Source organism: Triturus cristatus, chromosome 10 (assembly GCF_964204655.1).
Source record: "Triturus cristatus chromosome 10, aTriCri1.1, whole genome shotgun sequence".
Lineage (NCBI taxonomy): Eukaryota > Metazoa > Chordata > Amphibia > Caudata > Salamandridae > Triturus > Triturus cristatus.
Window position 1 is genome coordinate 153,188,858 of NC_140593.1, and position 22,510 is coordinate 153,211,367.

General features: G+C 47.4%; 1 protein-coding gene across 1 annotated transcript; it reads left to right on the forward strand.

Annotated features, from left to right (window-relative positions):
* Nucleotides 1-12,143: 12,143 nt before the first annotated feature.
* Nucleotides 12,144-22,308, forward strand: LOC146789097 (uncharacterized). The gene is made up of 10 exons (XM_085629997.1): nucleotides 12,144-12,291; nucleotides 12,436-13,896; nucleotides 14,682-14,774; nucleotides 15,026-15,130; nucleotides 15,762-15,871; nucleotides 16,055-16,249; nucleotides 17,342-17,504; nucleotides 18,921-19,086; nucleotides 19,578-19,672; nucleotides 21,059-22,308. The coding sequence occupies exons 1-10, from the start codon at nucleotides 12,144-12,146 to the stop codon at nucleotides 21,142-21,144; spliced, it is 2,622 nt and encodes an 873-aa protein (XP_085486123.1). The 3' UTR covers nucleotides 21,145-22,308.
* The last annotated feature ends 202 nt before the right edge of the window (nucleotides 22,309-22,510 follow it).

Here is a 22,510-nt window from a genome sequence, read left to right on the forward strand (position 1 = left end):
GTTCCCACTGACATGTATCTCCCCCGCTCTCTTTCTGTGGTCGGACGTTTGCATCTGTCTGGACGAGGGGCCTCACCAGCTCATATTTTGAAAGCTTTTAATAACATTGCTGAACAGGGTGACCAGACGTCCCGGTTTTCCCCGGACGGTCCCTGTTTTCGGAGCAGTGTCCCCGTGTCCCGACACGTTGCTCCCTATTACAGAAGTGTCCCCGTTTTTGTGATGTGCCCGGGTAAAACTGAGAAATCTCCCGGTTTTTAGGTCTCGCCTGACCTAGCGCATGCGCTGGTCTGGTGAGACATTTTGTGAGGGCTCAAAAAAGTGCTACCACTGTAGCCTAGAGCTACAGTGCATGTGCGCGGGCTCGTGCGCCTCACTTTCGCGGACGCACGGCCGCTATGATGTTTTATCGCAATCGCGATCACATTCACTTTCGAGGCCGCATGGCCGCTTTGATGTTCTCCGTGAGCTAGTTTTTTTTTCCTGTTTATTACTTCTATGTAGTAATGGTGGCACCCGTGCGCAGCCATTACTACAGAGCAGTAATAAACAGAAACAAGCATTGGCATAGCCAATAGGTCTCGCTTTTGGGACCTTATAAGTATTTAGTTATGCAACTGTTGCATGGCTAAACACTTATAAGGTCCCAAAAGCGAGACCTATTGGCTATGCCAATGCTTGTTAAATAGTGTCTCGCACTGAAACACTATTTAAAAACGGGACATTTCTCTGCTTACGTAGCACCTGTGCTGAGACGGGTCTCTCTTCGGATGTCCATTTTTGCCCTAAGGATGAAAAAACAATCTTACTGCTGCAGCAATACCACCCTTCACTGCCTTCAACTGCCTTCAAAGAGATCCGTTCTAGTTCTTTCACAGTCTCATCATCCCAGAACTGAAGCATTTTCAATGTTATGTACAACGAAGCACAAGTTTGTTGCTTATTTATCTCATGCAGCTAAGAACAACTGACAAAGCGAATAGTCCTGGCTTGTTGGCGGTGTGATATTACATGCATAGCTGCCAAGGTTCGAGATTTCTATGAGTGACATTTTCATAATTTATTTGGTCTGTTGGCTGCGCTGCCGCCTCTGGTGCAGGAAACCAGGGTTCGAGCCTCGAGGTCGCGTCCACATCCTGTGATTCTAGGCAAATCACTTAATCTCCCCGTGCCTGAATGTGTTTTGTAAATACGGTGCTATGTAAAGCGCTCCAATACCTTCGGGTCGAGTTCGCGCTATATAAATATGCACAAAAAAAAAAAACGACTATTAGTGGTACTTTCCTGCGAGCAAAATCAAGATATTAAAACGAGGGAAACTTATAAATATCAGATATGACACCCATTTGAGCAACTTGAAACTCTACGTGTAAAAAGCGTAAAAAATAATGGTTAAACAACTTTTATTTATACTCATGTCTAAGTAAATAAACTTAGAATTGTACAAATATCAGGAAACTCCCTTGCAACATATTAAATCAAGGCTCTATCTGCACACTAAGTCAGGAGCTGTTTTTTATTTTTTTGTGGTTGTTTGTTTTTTGAGGCTTGTACCTTCAACCTTTGCTGACTTATTTATACTGGACCCCCTGGTTCCTCCCTCGTAATTAATGATGCTGCGCAGAGAGCATCACTCAGTCCAGGGACTCTCTCCAAGGTGGGACCCAGCCCAAACAGGATGTGCAAGGCCCTGCTAACACTCTGGTGGCTACGGTTGTTGGATAGGCTAGCAGAGAAACAACATAAAGATTGCCAGCCTTTGAGGTGCCCCCTTCCCAGCAAACTGAAGTCAGGACTCGTCGCCCTCTCTGACGTCATGTGAGTGACCCGGCCCAACAGGAAATCTATGTCAGAGAGGCCCCAACAACATAAAACACACTTCACGCGGTGCCAGACTTGCAACACATTTCACCGTTTTGAGTAACACCGCAGACGCTGCAGCTGCCTGATGGCGCGCTGCCATTGGCACCCAGGCTTAAAACTTAAACTTACTTGGGCTGTAACACACTCTGCCAAGGCTGGCCAGGCTGCAGGCACTAGCAGGCCACGAGCCACTGCGTGGGCACTTCGGGTTTGCTGCTCAATCTGCGCCTCCAGGCCATGTTGTCCAGGCTGTGCAGTGAGTCATACTTTGCAATCCACAGGGAACCATGAGTGTCACCAAGTAAGGCTATCACACCGTGCAATTAGCGGGTCACCCGGGTAACGGTCACTGAAACCTCGACATCTCTCTCGGCTAAGTCTGTGTCACACATATGATTTGTCTGTAATTCTTCATCTGTGTCTGTGGAGGTGGCTGTCATTTGAGTCCCTTTTCCATGTCTATGACAGTTGTCAAATAGTCCTACTTTTATGTCGACTGTTACTGCAAACTCTAGTCCTACTTCTATGTCTATAAACAGTCCCCGTTTTTTAGGTCTCGCCTACGCCGCGCTCATGCGCTGAATAGGAAAGAGATCTTTAGTAATCAGCACACCTTTCCCGGCAAAAACATGCATGCGTAGCTTTGCTTCCAATGGCAACGCGTGCACGTCTGGTGATTCCCTTGCGGGAGCGAGTGGCGGCATATGGTAGCAATCATCGTGCCTTGCTGCTCGTTCCCGCAAGGGAAACGCACAGGCCCCCTCTCTCCCCCTCCCCCTGCTGCCGCACCAGGCGCGCACACTTGTGCTTGTTTACTTTTAGCGCGCGTGCACTTGTTATTAGTTACTGGTGAACCTTTACTCAAAGCACCTTTACCTGTGCTGATTTTTACTAAAAATATATTTTCTAAATATTTTATACCTCATATTGCACAGGTGGAATTTGCTTGTCCTTCACAGTATGCTTAGCAGGGGTAAATTTGGTAAATGATTCCGGTGCTGGGTAACTGTACACAGACATTAGCCGTGACCAACGAGAATGAAACTGATATTCACACCGACCTCCCGGTGCGAAAAATGCACTCATGACGGGTGTTGTGCAAACCTCTTTGCACCAGTTCAAACATCCATAGCACTGACGCCACCATGACTGGAATCAGATCTCCAGATGTTTGTCACACGTCACAACCGTCTCCGCCTCCCTCGATGGAAGGTACAGAGTTAATGTTTCACCTGCTCTGCACTTCACCTCTTCCTGGTTGAGGAATGCGACCAGCAAGAGAGATCAGGCGAGGCCACACTTTGAATGGGTCATATACAGCCAGAGCTCACATGAAAATACACACTTGGAGATGGAAGGGCTGCTTTTAACCAACAGAGAGTCGCTCCCATCTTCTCCCACTATTGATCCCTGCGAATATACACATTAATTTCATAAGTATAAGACTGGTCAATGCACTGGTGCCCGCAGCCGCATAAAGCACAATCAATCAATCCGTATATTTGTAGAGCGCTTTTCGTCACCCGTGAGGATATCCAGGCGCTGCATTTAAAAAGTACAAAACGTTTCAAACGAAAGTATTACCTAACCTACAAGTGCATTACTGTTCAAGTTAATCAAGGTTAAGGTGAGTTTCAGTGAAATATTGTTACCCCTAGCTTTCAGATTTCAACAACTGTATCATTGTTTAAAAAAATCTCAAATAAACAGAATTAGGAAGGAGGTCTCAAAGTGAGCCATGTATCTAAGTAAGCCTTAATTTCCTGGGCGAATGGACAAACCAGCAGAAACCAGGGCAGCGCCTATTTCAACTCCACAGCCTATACACACAGCACTTCATGTTCAAAGCAGACACCGGCTAAGAAGGTATGTTCAACCCAAAGGACGCCGGGGGCAAGGGATTCATCAACCCATTCACTTTGTCCAATGCATCTCTACTGTTCTGTGCCGGCTGAGCGCTCTCGACGGCCTCACACCCTGCTCTGCGCGTTCATTCTCCGTGCGCTGAGGTCAGCCTGAAAGGATTTCCGACCTGATTTCAGGTAATGCTGTCAAGATTCCCTTGAAGAAGCGGGAGCCAGGCAATGGCGGTATCCTGGCCACCCACTGCGTGGATCCCTTTCCTAAGCCACCAGGGTTGGGGCTCACGAGGCGACTTGAGGAAGCTCTAGGGCCCCAAATTTCAACAAAAAGGTCTTCTTAACGTCCTATTTAGGTCTGGCTTGACAGAGCAGTATCTGCAACACCTACTGTTACGATTTAAATAAAAAATATATATACATACAGTGGATTGAGGCTTTGCCTAAAGAAACCCCTCTCACCTCTTGCTACTGGCTGCTTCTTGAATCATTCCACCTCATATGGGATATTTGCACAGCAATGACTGTGGAACTATTTTCAAAGGTAATCTGAATCAACACATATTAAAATATTTGTCTCCGATGCTTTATGTATAGGGAGCAACATTAGATTTTTCTTTTCACAGTAGAAAGATTATTCTTTGTTTTAATGATGGCTCAAAATATCATCCCAGGATCAACGTCAGAGTCAGAACAAGCGAGTCTGTACGAGCAACCGAAATAGGTTCTCTACAACTGACGAGTACCCTAAGGGATGGTTTCTTCACTATAATAGAGGAACAGATACTACAGGTCTGATTCCTGAAAACAAGGGTGGTGAGTACAAAACACCCACCCCACACAATTTTAGGTGAGCCAAAAGATGCTCCCCTAAACTCTTTGGTCCTGACGAAAGCCTCTAGACTCTACACGAGGCTGAAACATGTAGACCACACAAGACCATTACCAGTGCATTAAACCAATAACGAGGTTTGCACATGCACGATAACCATTTTAAATTTCCCCGTGTCATGCATCTCAGGAATAAAAGACACGAGTTTTGACATTGGGAATTTTATTTAAAATATCACAATCCTTTGAGCACGAGCACACCCTCTTTTTTATCTCTGGCCACTACTGTAGAACCAGTTGGTCTTCCTCCATGGGGAGGTTAGCACTTGGACAAAAAAAAGCCCAATGATCATGCTATTACGGTACACTAAGGCGGAGAATCAACATATACCGCCCAACGCTTGTGTACGTATACGAGGGTTTTTTAACGATGACTTCCCAGGTTAACTAAGACCCTGGTACACAGGACAAGTGGTCCACTCTCCCCCTCTTTTTGATATTTGTGGCTCAAAATATAACCCAGACCTGTTGGCTGTGTCAATGCTTGCTTGTGTAGAGGGAGCAATCAAGCTTGCTATAGTACCAGGCTTCCTCACTGAGGATTCGCTCTATATCCACATATATTCTATTATTTCCCCAGTTAGTTTGAGCTTCTTCTGACTATCGCTGTCATTTCTCCACAGGGTCTCTCTGTTCACTGCCCTGGGGTGCGTCTACTTTGAGGCCAGTGACCCTGGCAATCACTAGCCAGGGGGTGCCACCTTGGCTAGATCTCATACGACTTACAGTGGAGGGATAGCAGATTCTGCAGAAGATCATTTGGTCTGTGGCATCAACAGTCCTTGCAATGGGCTGTCACAGCGGTCTTCTCTACTCACCTGGATGAAGGCGGGAGGCGTGCGCTCGGGTGCCTGGTACACTGCAAAGATGGCTTTCAACGTGCCAGCCAATCGCATTATGAAGGTGGAGAGAAGGAATCACATCCCCGCCATTTTGAAGATTCTTTGCTAGACGTGAATGGTGAATACAGTACAGTTCTTGTCATTCTGAACTCGTGCAATACCTCCTCCAAATCACTGACCACCCTTTACTCACCCTTGAACTCTCATCTTATAGCTGCATTGATTGCCTTTTATGCTTTGTTTGGCATGCTGTATTGCTTTAAAAAAGTTTGGGTTCGGAATTTATACGCTTATACGGCAGCATGCCAAGAAAAAAATCTCCTTTCAGCTGGGCTGTTTTCAACCTGTCACTTGAAACATCCAGGAGGTTTGTGAAAAGCCGATTTGAAATTACTTTCACTAAACAAACTCTTCCTTAAACTTCCCTCTTCGGCACGGACCAAGGTGTATTAGGGGCATACTAATGTACAAAACACAAGCAAGCGGTGTGATGTACCTAACACACCTCTTACAACCGACATGTGCCTGTTTTATCATTTCAAAATGCTTCTACAGCTCGCGCTTTTTCATAAATGTTGCTAAAATATTCCCCTCTTTTTTTTATTAATTTATTTTTCACTTATCCGCTTTATTTTAAAATGTTTCTTCACCCATTTTCAACAGGATTTATAAAGTATGGCTTTTTTTTATTCAACTGGATTTTCAATTGACACCAGCCACTAAACAAAAGAAAAATGCCATGCCTTCCGCTGGGGCAGGAGACACAGCAAATGCGTCACTGCAGAGAGGCCCAGGCCAGTATCATTCTGTATGGGCTAATTAGGCCGACATACAGAATGATAATGGGCCGATAGTAATCTGTGTCAGGTTGGCGAGGGGGCGCTGCAGGCCACTGACCACTGCAGGGGCGCGAGCTGGCCCTGCAGTGAGTTACAGAACTCTAAGGCGCTTGCAGGGTGGCGGCCACATCACTCTGATGTCCCAAATTACGGACAAAAGGCGCCCGTAAAGGAATTCACAACGGACAAGAGGCCCAAATAACGGGCGGTCCGTGTAATTTACGGACGGTTGGTCACCCTATCTGAACCTGTTGCATTCCGCAGTCCCGGGGGTAGGAGGAGAGGGGGCAGAAGGGTATGAGCTTTGTCTATAGAGATAACACTCGTAATGAGCTAATTTCAAATATCGCGACGAGTTTCCCTCTCTTTATGCAGGTTATGTTGTTTGTAATTATACATTGTATATTTGTTGACAACTATGTAAAGCGCTCTGACGTGGCAATGACGTAGGCCACGCTTTTCAAATAATTGAATGAAAAGGTGTTTATTTCCAGAGTTTTTTGTGTCCCCAAACAAAGGCCTTGAGTGGAGGTTTCCCGCGGGACCGGAATGTCAGGTTTCTACTTCAACACCCCTCGCGCCCTGAAGAGATGGAACGTCCCAACGGGATCTGAAAGTTTTGGGGAATTCCCAGAGTGACCCCACTCCCGTCTGCGCCTCTCTGCTTCGGAGATCTCACCTTACAGGTTCCTGAAAAAGAGGGATCATTTATTTTAGGTTATACATTTATTTTATATTTGTTAGTAAATCAGGAGATTCTGAAGTAAAAAAAGAGATAACCACAGTAATCTTCTTGAGGAAACCTGTCCGAGGCTATGCACCCCTACACTCCTAGTGTCACCACATGGAGCTCCTTGTGAAAGACACACACGGGCCCTGCACTATTCTCCCTCACTGATGATGTCACTACCGGATCTCCTTGTGAAATACGTAGCTAGCTCTGGCGTGACACATGGAGCTCTTTGTGAAACACATACCTGGCCGCGGCCCAGTCCCTGCACTCCTGATGTCACAGTATCTAGCTCTTGTGTGACACATGGATCTCCTTTTGAATCACAAATCTGGCTGTGGCCCACTCCCTGCACTCCTGGTGTCACCACAGCTAGCTCTTGTGTGACACATGGAGCTCTTTGTGAAACACATACCTGGCCGTGGCCCAGTCCCAGCAATACTGATGTCACCGTATTTAGCTCTGGTGTGACACATGGAGCTCTTTGTGAAACACATACCGGGCCGTGACACAGTCCTTGCACTCTTGATGTCACAGTATCTAGCTTTTGTGTGACACATGGAGCTCTGTGAAACTCATACCTGGCCGTGGCACAGTCCTTGCACTCCTGATGTCACTGTATCTATCTCTGGTGCGACACATGGGGCTCCTTGTGAAACACATACCTGGCCGTGGCCCAGTCCCTGCACTCCTGATGTCACAGTATCTAGCTCTTGTGTGACACATGGAGGTGTTTGTGAAACACATACCTGGCTGTGGCTGAGTCCCTGAACTCCTGATATCACTGTATCTATCTCTGATGCGACACATGGTGCTCCTTGTGAAACACATACGGATGTCACTGTATCTATCTCTGGTGCGACACATGGAGCTCCTTGTGAAACACATACCTGTCTGTGGGCTAGTCCCTGCACTCCTGATGTCACTGTATCTATCTCTGGTGCGACACATGGAGCTCCTTGTGAAACATATACCTGGCTGTGGCCCGGACCCTGCACTCCTGATGTCAGTGTATCTATCTCTGATGCGACACATGGAGCTCCTTGTGAAACACATACCTGGCCGTGGCTCGGTCCCTGCTCTCCTGATGTCACTGTATCTATCTCTGGTGCGACACATGGAGCTCCTTGTGAAACACATACCTGGCCGTGGCTCGGTCCCTGCTCTCCTGATGTCAGTGTATCTATCTCTGGTGCGACACATGGGGCTCCTTGTGAAACACATACGGATGTCACTGTATCTATCTCTGGTGCGACACATGGGGCTCCTTGTGAAACACATACCTGGCCGTGGCTCGGTCCCTGCTCTCCTGATGTCAGTTTATCTTTCTCTGGCGTGACACATGGAGCTCTTTGTGAAACATACCTAGCCGAGGCCCAGTCTCTGCACTCCTGATGTCCCCGTATCTAGCTCTTGTGTGACACATGGAGCTCTTTGTGAAACACATACCTGGACGTGGCCCACTCCCTGGACTCCTGGTGTCACCACACCTAGCTCTGGTGTGACACATGGAGCTCTTTGTGAAACACATACCTGGCTGTGGCACAGTCTCTGCACTCCTGATGTCACTGTATCTATCTCTGGTGCGACACATGGAGCAATTTGTGAAACACATACCGGGCCGTGGCACAGTCCTTGCACTCTTGATGCCACTGTATCTAACTCTGGTGCGACACATGGGGCTCCTTGTCAAACACATACCTTGCCGTGGCCCAGTCCCTGCACTCCTGATGTCATGGTATCTATCTCTGGTGGGACACATGGAGCAATTTGTCATACACATACCTTGCCGTGGCCCGTCCCTGCACTCCTGATGTCACCATATCTAGCTCTGGTGTGACACATGGAGCTCTTTGTGAAACACACACCTGCCCGTGGCCCAGTCCCTTCACTCCTGACGTCACCGTATCTAGCTCTGGTGTGAAACATGGAGCTCTTTGTGAAACACATACCTGGCTGTGGCTGAGTCCCTGAACTCCTGATGTCACGGTATCTATCTCTGATGCGACATATGGAGCTCCTTGTCAAACACATACCGATTTCACTGTATCTATCTCTGGTGTGACAAATGGAGCTCTTTGTGAAAGTCATTGCTGCACTCCTTGGTTTCACCACACGGAGCTCTTTGTGAAAGTCATGCCTAGAAACTGCATCACTTTCCTCAACTTCGGTGTCACCACATGGAGCTTCTTATCGTGGACAAACCTTGGCCTGCAGCCGTTCCTGGAACACCTGATCTCAACACATGGAGCTGCTTGTGAAAGACATTCGTGGGCCCTGCACCACTCTCTGTGTCCCCTGCTGTCACCACACAGACCTCTTTGTGAAAGACATGTCTAGGACCTGTATCACCGCCTCAACCTCGGTGGAACCTCATGCACTCCTTAGATAAGCGTACCACGGCCCTGCTCCACTCCCTGCACTCCTGTCACCAGAGTGAGCTGAGCTCCTTGTGAAAGGCATAGCTGGGTCCTGCTCCTCTCTCTGCACTCCTAGTTTCACATACCGAGCATTTTATGAAAGACGTACCTGGGCACCACTTCCCCCACTCGTGAGGTCACCACAGTGAGCTTCTTGTGAAAGACATACCTAGGCACCACTTCCCCCACTTGTGAGGTCACCACAGTGAGCTTCTTGTGAAAGACATACCTGGGCACCACCTACCCTAGTCGTGAGGTCACCACATTAAGCTTCTTGTGAAAGACATACCTGGCCACCAGTTCCCCCACACCTGACGGCACCACGTAGAGCTCCTTGCGAATGTGTGCCCTGGTCCCTGTACCACTCCCTGCTCTCCTGGAGTGACCTCCATGATCTCATTGTACAAGGCTGCTCCTGGGAAGGGTCCACCCCCTAAGTCACCACAGTAATCTCCATGTGAATGAGTGATCGAGGCCAAGGGCTCCGCACCCCCTCCCCCCCCCCTCAATCCAGGCCACTGGCTCCAGACAGCACCCGCAGCCCTGGTGCCGCCACCATGATATTGTACAAGGCTGGGTCCGGGCGCGGGTCCACCCCTGGCACTCTGAAGTCACCGCGGGGAGCTTCTTGTGAAAGGATGAAAGGCTGAGCGACCTGCTCTTTCACTCCCTGTGTCACAATCTCGGCGCCCGAACCTGACCTGAAAATATTATTCTTATTATTATTACTACTACTATTAATTGTATTAATAATAAGATTATTATTATTGCTGTTATTATCATCATTAATATAATTATTATCATTATCATTATTATTCTTGTTATAATCATTAATGTTGTTGTTGTTGTTATTATGATGCTGCTCCTGTTGTTATCCAGGGCTTCAGTACTGCGGCAAAACATCATTTTGAATATAAATATTTATTTCTTAAAATAAATATTAATCCATCTCTCGACTTTGACTTCAGGAGTTTCCTCTGGTTTTATTACATTCCACGCTATGACCTTTGCCCTAGGAAGAGAAATCTCTGTGTTTTAAACTTGGTTTCAAGATAAATAAAAGTTACGGGTCATTCTCGAGCCCCCTGGAGTGGGAGGAGCTCGGAGGAGGGACAGGTTGAGGTGAGGGGGGGAGGATGGAGAGAGACGAGGGGGAAATTCCACCCACCTTCCAGGGCTCCCCCCACCACCTCCACCAGCCCCTCCCCCCTCAGACTGTATAAAACCTGCGCGAGCGGAGAACAGGCAGAAGAGGAGCAGCTGCTGTCTGAGGGGTCAGGACCTCACAGAGCACCCCCAAACAAGAACGACCCTCACAGAGCACCCGCAAACAAGAACGACCCTCACAGAGCTCCTCGAAACAAGAACGACCCTCACAGAGCACCCCCAAAGAAGAACGACTCTCACAGCGGACTCCTCAGAGACAAAACTGTCCCTCAGAGATCATCCCTCGAAAACAGGAGACACCCATCAACCCTCACAGAGAAGTCCTCGGAGGCAAGGCCGGCCCTCAAAGTGCACCCCAAGAGACCAGACCGGCCCTCACAGAGCTGTCCTCAGAGTTAGGACCAGCCCTCACAGGGCGTTTTACCAGAAAAGGACAAACCCTCAAAGAGAGTTCCTCGGAAACAGGAAGCTAGACGACCCTCAGCAGCTCAGCCCCCACAGAGGAGAGACAGCACCGACCCTCACCAGAGCAGCCCTCAAAGGAAACGGAGGCGCGGCCTGTGACGGAAAACAGAGCTCCCGTCCCTCGGTATGTACAAACTTTCCATCTCTGTGATACTTTCCTCTTGTGAACAATCTGTTCACGGCTGCACTATTTAGTGTGAACAGCCTGTCCGTGTCTCACCACACTGCACAGTGTGGCCCCTTTACACTGACCTACACTGATCTGTGCAGTCTGCTCCGGTCTCACTTTACACTGGTGCACTGATCTGCAGTCTGCCCGTCTCACTTTACACTACTGCACGGATCTGCAGTCTGCACGTCTCTCTGTACACTGCTGTCCTGCTCTGCACTGTCCGCCTCTATCTCTCTTTATACTCCTGTCCTAATCTGTAGTCTGTCCCGTCTCTCTTTACACTGCCCTCCCAGTGTATTCAGTCTGCCACTCTCTTAACGCTGCTGTCGGGATCTGGGCACTCTGCCCAGTCACACTTTACTACTTTCCTGGTCTGTAGAGTCTGCGTAGGTCTTTCTGTCCCACTCTGATGTGCCTTCCATCTCACTCACTGTCCCATTCTCACATGTGCCTTCCTTCTCACTTACTGTCCTACTCTCACATGTGTCTTCCATCTCACTTTCTGTCCTACTCTCACGTGCCTTCCATCTCAACCATTGTTCCACTCTCACATCTGTCTTCCTTCTCACCAACTGTCCCACTCTCAGTTGTCTTCCATCTCACTCACTGTCCCACTCTCCCATGTATCTTCCATCTCACTCACTGTCCCACTCTCACATCCTCTTCCCCTCTCACCTCTGTCTGATATTAGGCCTCTGGCTCCTGTCTCACCTCCTGTTCCCCATCTAACCCCGTGCACCAATCGAATCTGGCGTCTTACCCACCCAGCTACCCGTCTTCCATCTCATTCTTACCTCCTGCCCCTCTCACCTCCTGTCCGAATCTCACCTCTTGCTCCCTCTCAACTGTGGCTAATTTCTTACCTATTGACTCCTCCCCAGGTCTGCCACTCACCATGGAAGGCTTCGCCTCTGTGTACTACAGTGAACCATCCGTCATGGGCTTCCTCGCCAACGTCATCAGCGCCTTCCTGGTGGCCCTACAGAACTTCTTTTCCTTCCACACCAAAGTGAACGCTGAAGGTGTGGAGAACATCCTGGCAGGTGAGTGTGGCAGCCACAGATCACACAAAGGGTTACAGGTGGCGCTGGGATAACATGCATAAAGCACTTGGAGGGAGGGGGTACACACTCGCGCACACAGTCACACACGTACGTGTTGCTCAATTCCTGTGTTATCTCTTGCAGGGGTCCATCTCATCCTGATTGGAGGACTGACACAACTCATTGCAGGCTTCCTGTGCTTCCGGAAGTACGATCACCTGGGGAGCACCGCCTTTGTGGCATTCGCCGCCCTCTGGAGCAGCTACGGGGCTACACGTGTCGTCCTGGGAGCGTATCCCACCATCCACAACACCACACAAACCCTGAACATTTCTAACAGCCAGACCATCATGGCTGCCTCCCCTCTTCCGGTCAGTGAGAGCGCAGTAGCAGGGCTGGTGGCATACACCGCCGTCGCCTTCATCCTCTCCTTCTGCTCGGCCACCGTTAACTACGTCATGCCTTTCGTGTTTGGCGCCATCACCCTCACGCTGGTCTTCGAGGCGGTGGGGCTCTTCGGACAGTGGGCGCTGGTGGTCTCCGGGACCCTGGAGCTGCTCATTGTGTTGTTTGGGTTCTATGGTGCCACTGCCCTGCTCCTGAAGGGCCTGACCCAGAGGAACGTCCTTCCAGGCTTCGGGAACCCCATGTTCAGCGTCTTGCTTCTGGGCTCGGCCAACAGCACCTCTTCCAGTGGCATCGGGGAGGAGACCAAGAAGAACTCCAAGTACGCGGAGCCCATGGCCTTGGGACACATCGCTGATGCGGTGGCCTCGCTCATCTTTGCCTTTTATTGCTTTGGGTACATGAAGACCTTCTACATTGGCGCCATCTGGGTCAGCATCAATGCGCTGTCCCAGCTCTGCGCCAGCTACTACAGTTACTTGAGAGAAGACGTCTACCACACCACCAAGCTTGGACTCCACAGCCTGTTCTGGTTGCTGATGTCCTGGGAAGAGTTCATTCTCACGGTGCTCCTCTCCGGGGACAATGTGGACAAGAGCCGTGCGGGCATGGTGGGGGGCTGGTTCTTTCTGGTCGCCGCTTGCATCCTCTGCCTGATGTCCCTCAACAGAGACCTCCTGGAGGTGCTTCAGAATTCATGCTTCCTCCTCCTCACTGTCTCCACCATCCAACAGATTCCACTCCAGGGATCCCATATCTTCTTTGGAGTGGTCTGCAGCATTTACACAGCCACCTCCCTCTACGCCACTTTTGCCAGCCTCATTAACTCCATCGCTGACAAGTCGTTGATCTCTACTGGACCCCAAGTGATGTCATCGGCTACGCTCCAGGACTTGCTGCTGTGCCTGAAGCGCGTCACCAGCAGGTCTAAGGAGGGCCAGGAGGTCAGCACTACCAGATGCCAGCTCCCTGATGCCCTCTTCTTCATCTGCAATGGCTTGGCCTCACTCTCTGCCATCCAGGGGTCCCTCGATGACCCTACCAGAGCTCACCTCTCCATCCCTTGGGTGCTGATCCCTGGCGCTTTCTTCCAGTTGTATGTCTGCAGGATCGTGGTCCAGAGAGGTCGAAGATTTGGGTCGGTCCTACCATTCTGTTATGCTGCTGTATGGGCCACATGGGCGTGGCTACGACTTGCAGGTAACTTGTGATCTTTTAATCTTCTTTACAATGTGCAAAATGTTTTCCGAAAAGTCCTAGGGATCCAGTGTCATGAAGCTTCTGTGTGGTTTATATTCTAAGGCATACCAGTAGGGGCAGTGGGGGTGATGTATATTTTTGGTTATTAGTTTACTTTGGTGTAGCCATGCATGCAGGTAGTTTCTTGATGATGTCACATGCAGTTCTTTTTCTGACTGGGGGCCCTTGTAAGCAGTGACCTGAAGAAGTACCTGCTAAGGATCATATGTGATGGCTGCCAGGTGGAGGGCAAAGGGTGGAAGAGGAGTGCAGCTGGTGGCCACTAGGAGGGGACTCATGACTTATGGAACCATTAATGGATCTGGATAAACTATTGTTGATAATCCAGTTGTGGGAAGAACCAATAGTTATTATCACCTTTGTTCAAATAACTGATCATTTCTTGTACCCGGGGGCATATTTACCAGAATTAAATTATCACTTGTCTTCTGACACATGCGAGAAAACAACTTAAACTGGGATTAGGTGTTTCGAGAAGTGTGTTTCACCAAATCAGGGCGCATCTGTTTAGGATGAGGTGGAAGATACAGTTTTACACATCATCAGAAGCCAATATCTAGCACCATGATTGGCTGTTAGATAAGTGAGGTGTTGGACAGTATATGGTCCTCCTTCATCCCTTGTCTCTACTCCTAGCCATCTCCTGCCTTTGAAGGAAAAGCTCCTTCCTATGTTCTGTTTCATCCATGACTAACCCTCTGCTCCTCCTTCTCTACCCTCTCCAGGTCCCCTGCTGAATATCCACGTCGCCAGTTATGGTGCATTCACTGTTGGTGCCGTCACCTTCCTGGTCATCAATGTCTTCCTGATGTCCTTGGGTAAGTCTCTCGGGATACCGATGTCAGGTCATCCCTCTGTTGAATACTTGAGGCCCAGGTGCCCTGACAGACAGCAGCTGCTTCCGGCTGTAGTGGGTACGGGCCGGTGTCTGTCACTCGATGGTCCATATGCACAGATCTGGGGCATCGTAGTGTCCTCATCTGAGGACTTAAGCAACTGTGACCCCCACTGACCTCTGAATTATGTCATATCCGACATCTGACGCCATCCTGTTCTGCTTGTTCCACAGTCGCCTATGCCAACGTGGTGCTGGTGCTGCTCGCCCTGCTGATGGAGGCGGTGATGGTCTGTTTCCTGCTCTTCACCTTGGAATGCCTGCCCCTCGCGCTCGAGAGTAAGTGGACACCTTCCACTGTGGGTTCCTCTTCTGTGTTAATGCATGTCAGTGATCTCTAAAGGGTTAATTCATGATAAACAGGCAATTTCTATCAAGTGCCATCCCGAGTCCACCTGTAATGTGGTGGGGGCTAAAGGGAAGTGGTCTGTAGAAAGGACTGGAGTGTGCCTGACAAGCCTGGCTGGAATGGAGACAGTTACAACCCTGACACGTGCCTGGTTCTCTGCCAGACCTCCACATTTCTTAGTTTTTGTATCTGTCTCTCCACTGCTGCCTTTCCATCACCTTGTTATAGCTGCCTTAACATCACCTTGTTATAATACGAAGAGTTGGGGTGAGCCCCATAACCCTAGGAACCAGGGCAATTAAGTATAAACCAACACAGGGGTTCATGTACCAGTTTAAATGCTTTACCACACTTAATTTCATACAGACCGAAGTAGAGTGAAACATTTATCTCTGTCTTATGTTTATATTTTATCGTCTTGGGTGGCATTTATCTTTTTTAAATCCCTCCTGAAGAAACCCCTGTCTTGGTTTAACATCAACGTGATCAGCACGCGCCTCTTTTTTTGTTGATAATATTAAACTTAAAGTCTAATTTTCCCGTCTTTGTGTGTTTTTTCAGTCACAGTATTGTCCGTCTTCAGTGTCGTCTGTATCTACGGGGCGGCGGCATCTCTTGGAAACTTCATTTTCAGCAAGGACCTAATTCCCATGGGACCACCTCTCTACAAGGTACAGTGATAAGTACATGCAATATGTTACAATTACTATTCTTAAATTAACACTCAGTTCCGATAAATGTGTCTCTCAAATATTAGTCAATCTTAGTCCTCTAACTCTGGGATGTGCATGTGCTGCTCAAGGAGAGCTGTAGGTGGCGCCGTCTCACCCCATGTCTGCTCTTTGCACTTTTAGGAAACAAAGTCAGAGGAGAAAGTTGAGGCGTCCGATTCCTGCGTGTGCCCCGATTCCTATCGAACCAGCAGTCTAAGGACCATTGCTGCCCTGCTGGACCAGGGAGGGGTGTGCGGGGTCCCCACAGACACGGTCTACGCCCTGGCGGCCTCCTGCAAACACCCCGAGGCCATCCAGAAGATTTACACCATCAAGGTGAGCACCGAGGAGCGGACTTCCGCAGAATTTACCCGGAAACGTCAGGGTAAAACCAGTCGCAGGGTTGTGATTACCATGGTGATACCAGCCTGGAGCATGTATAGATGGAGATATTGTCATGGAAACATCAGGGTAAAACCATTCTTCAGGAGTGTGATTACCATGGTAATACCAGCCTGGAGTATGTACAGTTGGATATATAGACATGGAAATTGCAGGGTAAAACTATTCTACAGGTGAGGGTTTTCATGGTAATACCTGCCTAGAATGTTCAAACTCCAAAACTTAAAAAAAAAAAAAAGGAAAGCAGCCAGGTAAAATGGTAGCTTGTCATACTTTGGGGTAGAGTGCGAGATGGGTGTGATAAGGGAAGTGTGGGCTCCAGTCCCAGATCCCAACGAGATGCTATCACATGCACAAGAAAGATACTAATGCCCCAGATTACACAGTGAGTCTGCATTCTCAGACTGTGCAGATTCCATTGCATTGAACTCTTTGGCCAGTGTCTGTCTGCTATAGGACATTAGAAAGAGAGTAACAAAGAACAAGGGAACCCTGTGTGTCAAGAGGGACCGAGGGTAGTAGTGTATTGCAAGAGACATAGGTCCCTACCAAACAACATAAGTGTATAAACACAGAACTACAATTAGAGCCGTGTGGTACTTCCAAATGGAAAGGATTGTATTTATTTAAACATGCAGTAAAAAGGAACAATAACATTGACAGTTCAGTGGGTAACGTGACGGGTATGGAAATCAACAGATTTTCAGACCTAAGAATTTGCATCAATATGTGACATTAATGATACACATTTAGAACAGTCACAATGCCAAAAGACAACTTGTGCTCAACATAAATCATCATACATTAGGAGTCACGGTGTAAGTGTCATTAGAAGGCCATACAGGCTTTTAACTTGTACAATCTGTTGGCTAGCACTAGAGACATTTAGTTTATTTACAGAGGTGGTTTGACTGGTTCTAAGGTCACTTAGGTATCACGTGATCCTGCACATAATGTCTAAAGGCCCTGCCCTCCCCCTTCTCTCTCTAAACCATTCATTACTTCCCTCTCTTCCATCCTCTGCAGGACCGACCCCTGGAGAAGCCCATCTGTATCTGCATCTCCCACCTGGACCAGCTGCGGGCCGTGAGACCCCCGTTCAGCCCCCTGTTGTGGGACTTCATGGGGAGCGTCTTCCCTGGGGGTATAAGCTGCATTGTCCAGAAGGGGGAGTGGCTGAAGAGGATGGGTGAGTGTGACCTCTTCTGCATGGGCTGTTTCTTTGTCAAAGAAGGGTGGGCTGGGGAGGCTAGAGGGGTGAGGGCTACAAATGCCAGAAGTTGTGCCTCAGGAAATTCAGGGGTGTGCTCACTTCATGTATATGTTGCTTGTCTAGATCATGCTTTATTCACCCCCCTTATGTGTACCGACCCCCATCTCTTGCACAAATTACTTGCACCTTTCACTCCATTCACCCCCCAATGTCTATAGACCCCCATCTCAGATACCTATTGTATGTACATATCAGAGTTCATTCAGCCCCCCCTAATATATGCATACCTCAGTTCATACAGATATTACCTGCACATTCACCCCTTGATGTCTACAGACCCCCATCTCATGCAGGCATTGCATATACATTCACCCTCCTGATGTTTACAGATCCCCATCTCATATAGCTATTGCATGTGCATATCAGGGCCCAGTGACCCCCATTCTGTGTAGAGGTCCCTATCACATGGAGCTATTGCATATACATATCAGGGTCCAGTCCCCCCTTTAATATGTAGCGACCTCAATCTCATGCAGGTATTACATGCACATTCACCCTTAAATCTCATGTACCCATTGCATGTACATATTATATATATTATGTATATATGTGTGTGTGTGATGTATGTGTACATGTGTGTAAACCAGATGAAGAAATATATGTGACTCGCACAATTCCTGACTAAAACATTAATTAAACCCAGCAGCAATGGCAAAACAAGGAAAGATTGCACTCGGTATACTATGGCTGTATAAGAATTGTGTTGAGTCAGTGTACTTTTCAGTTGTGAAATAGTCCCTTGCGCAGACAGAATGATATATCAAACAGCCATAAAATTATGTAAGACAGAAATACGTTTTTTAAAGAATGTTTAACAATATGTATTGCAGACATCTGGCCTCTCAAGATATAACAAACAAATGTGTGCATCCCTTCACAGTTTTTTAATCAGCCGTGCAGGTAACAGCGGTGGGGCAGTGGGGCCGCGTTGTGGGGGATATCGAGGGACCATACAGAGGGAAAATTAATTTTTTATTTAATTTCCCCTCTGCTTTGTCCCTCGAACCCCCCCCCAACGCGGCCCCACCACTGTATCCTGCATGGACCGTGGCTGTTTGAAATGCTTTAGTAGAGCTTCTTTCATACTAAATGGACAATGTGTGCCCACTGCACAACTAGAGCAATCACGTCTTCAAGGACCTTCATTAACTCTTGATGTTCTGAGGCTAGACCATTCAAACATCTGCTCAGATTAAGCACAACCAAATGAAGGTGCCACTGTACAGCAACTCTGTTCATGATGCTGAGAAAATAAATACAGTCAAACTCAAATGCTCAATCACTCACACCTGACTTGTTGCTGATTCATTTTTTTATGTTCTCCTTCTGTAGGAGTTGGACCAGCTTATGACATTGTGGGCACCAAAGACTCCATCATGATCCGAGTGCCGGACCACACTATCTCTGCCCACCTGACCGACATGACCGGCCCTCTGGCCATCACTTCTGCCAATCCCAGTGGGGAGTGTGACAGCACCCACCATGACATGGTCATCTCGTGAGTACTCATTCAGAACAGGGGCTGAAATCAGGAAAAGGCTGTGATTGGGCCTTCTGCGTAAGAGATGGTGCCTGGGGTTTGAGAGTTACTAGATGGCTGCTAGGAGCTGAGGGCAGGGGCAAGGATTGTGGAAGGGCGTGAGCTGAAGATTCTGAAAGGTGAATGGAAGAGTCTTGGAGTATTGATGGGCGGTGAGCTATTTTGAATGAGGTTAGACTTTTTTTAAGCATGTGACTAGACTTGTCCTACTGAAAGGTGAAATGAGGGAAAAGGGTGTTGATGATATCTCACGCATATGTTTTAGGGTATTTGAGATGCTTGGCATAGGTCTAAATGTGGGCGCAATAAACACAGGTGTGTTTGACTAGTAGAGCTTGAGGTCAGGTAGATGTTTGCCATCCTCCGGCTTTCCCTTAATCCCCAGCACCTGAGCCTTTGTTGATTATTTCTTTAAATGAGTGATTTTGTATTTCCGCTCTGTGTTTCAGGCGTCTACGGCACAAGCTGGAGGGGGTGCTGTGTGATGGGGACTCCTACGAGAAGGTGGGCTCCACAGTGGTGAACTGTCTGAGAATAGACGAAGGTGGGTCTTAACCAATGCTTGTTTCTGTTTCATCTCTGTCCGCTGCTATTCCCAAACTAGATCAGTTGCATCCTTGGATAGGAACAGGGGGCTCTGCACCCCCCACCCCTTCCCACCCACCAAACACCTGCCATGAGAAAAACAGTCCGAATCCAGTGGATTCCTGGTGTCCAAGGCATACAGACTTACAAAGCCCAGAATTAATGGACAGCTGAAGCATAAAGGGGCTAAGATAAATGCGTTACAAAAAGATGCACTTTATTAAGCCCCTGAGGAAAACTCCAAGCGCTTGTTCAAAGGTTGCAGGGATGTCACCGTAGGTTTCTTACCTCTGCCAAATCCTGACCCCTACTTTCAACTTTACAAGCATTTCTCTTTATCATTAGTCTGCACTATTGGTGTACCATCTTGCATAATTTGTTTCACAAAATTTTGCTAAAATTACATGAACGGTGTGAAATTCAGTTCGCCTTTATCTTGCATGAAATTTTCATGGTAGTATATACCGCACATCAAAAAGTCATGTTAGATACTGGCAGAAGACTTAATCAGCAAAAAATTTCTCTTACGGAGGCATTTAATGCTCAAAACCATCTCTAGTGAAGAAGAAATTATGCAAATTGCATACTGCAAATTCATCAAATTTAGTAATAGTGCTTACAAATGCACTCAGACTTAGTTACCACATGGACCCAGAACCTCCCCCAGTAAGACAATATTCCCCAAGGTGGGATCTTTTATTTTTTCCCCAAACCCATTGTTCTTTCTCGGGGACAATCCCACCCACCCAAGTTACCCAATGTCTGAAGGTCCTTACTCTAGTCCCATCTGAAAATAGAGACCTCAGAATCACAGATTCTGACATGCAGATTTACAAAATATTGACCATGCACAAATATCCACAAATGTCTATTTAAAGAGCACTAGACCTGATAAAAGTTCCTAATTCCACTGGGACTCACTCCATAATTATTGAAATACAGAGTTAACTTACTAGTCCATCTCCTGTCTGAATTTATTGGTCAAGTGCTTGATAGTGAGTTTACTGTGGGTCGACATTTTTGCAGGGGGATTGTTGTTTGTGGTAGATATTTTGGCAGTGAAAGATTTCGAGTCTGTATTTTAGCAGTTTGTTGTTTCCATGATATCCCACCCTGCCCCAGACATTCAATGTCTCCTTGAGGGCGCAGACCCCACGCTTTCTCCAGTCAGTATATGCCATGTGAGAGGGCGGTTCCCTCCTGGACTCCATCACCCATTGGATGCTGAGGAGCCAATCCCTACTGTGCTCATTATGCTTGTCTCTTCCCTTCCCTCTGCTGCTCACAGACCTCAGAACTCTCTAAGCCCTCTCAATCTCATGCTGTTGTGCTTCTTCCTTTCCAGGGATCCTGAGCATCGTGAGGGAGGGCTGCGTCCCCACCACCCACATCATGCAGACGTTCGAGCGGGTGAAGAACTCGCAGGTGTGAGGCTACCACTTGCTACGACAACTCTTGTTCTACTGACCACAGCAGCATCCGCACAAGACCTGAGCCAGCTGCCATTTGCACTTTATTAACTAGAAATAGAAGTATCCCAATCTGAGGCCAGATATCCGCGTCGAGCCTGAGCTGAATGGAAGACATTGCCAGAACAGACTTACAGACGGCAGTGGAGTCGGACATTCTTACAGACAGCTCACAATACTTGTTATCAGGATGCTTCAGTTTGATTGATTTGCAGATATTTTCTACCCTTCACACTCCAACAGGGCATGGACCTGAAAGTCAGCGCTTGGTGATGTGTACAGCAACAGATCCTCGATTCCACGCCCCTCAGGATGCAGCTGCACAGATCCAATGTATATATACTGTTGCATTCTGTTTGTGTTCTTTGCTTGTACATTATATTTAAGGCTCCGGGTTTTATGGTATGTATTTCTTGGCCATTTCCGTCTGTATTTATCCATATTTATTTTTGGGCCATTCTATCTGTATTTATCCATATTTATTTTGTGTTTTGCATATAAATGAAGTTATAAAACTGTGCATTTCCACATCTATTTAAGTGATAGACGCACAATCATACTTAGATGTCCGTCATGTTTTAGCTATTTAAGCTGCCAAATATTACATAACAATACATCCAGTGGTAAATACTAGCATTATACCATAAGTGTATGTCGACATATGCCATTATAAATAAATTTCATCCTGTTTTCCCATGCTGTCCATCTGCTCAGCTGCTGGCCTATAATTTATATAAGACAGCACGGAGAGTCACTTAAAAGAAGCACCATTTTCTGTATTTATCATTTTTTTAAAATAAATGCAGACAGAAAACAATATGTTTTTTGTCTGTATTTGCCTGTAAAAATCTGTAAAAACAGAAAACAGGGAGCCTTAATTATTTTTTTACCCTCTGCCCTAAAGGAATTTTAATTTATAGCTGATACCGATGTTGTTGAAAAATTCTATTTATTTTGTTACTCTTAGGATGTCTGGTCCTGCTAGACCTCTCACCAGGTTTGTGTGACAGAATACTGTCAGATCCAGACATCCCATATTGTTGCAACTAGAACTATTGGCTTCACTGGATTGTGCCGGCCACCCAATCGAGAGGAGCTTCAAGGATCACTGATAGAAGATTTTTGGTTTTAGGGACCTACACATTGTATTTAACTTATTTAAAATATTGGATTTTGTATTTATTGAAATAAAATTGCCCTTAAATTGAAACTGTCTTTTCTCTTTGCTGTCAGGGGTACACTTTACCATGAATCCTCCTGTGATGCAGCTGTGAAAGAGAGGTGTCATGTATGTGTGAGTGTGTGTGTGCAATAATTGTGCAAAATTC

Excerpts from the sequence above, each read along its gene's own strand:
- LOC146789097 (XM_085629997.1), top strand. The coding sequence starts at position 12,144 with ATGGAAGGCTTCGCCTCTGTGTACTACAGTGAACCATCCGTCATGGGC. Across the intron at positions 13,897-14,681 it reads GGCGTGGCTACGACTTGCAG|GTCCCCTGCTGAATATCCAC; the intron begins GTAACTTGTGAT and ends TACCCTCTCCAG. Across the intron at positions 19,673-21,058 it reads CTGTCTGAGAATAGACGAAG|GGATCCTGAGCATCGTGAGG; the intron begins GTGGGTCTTAAC and ends CTTCCTTTCCAG.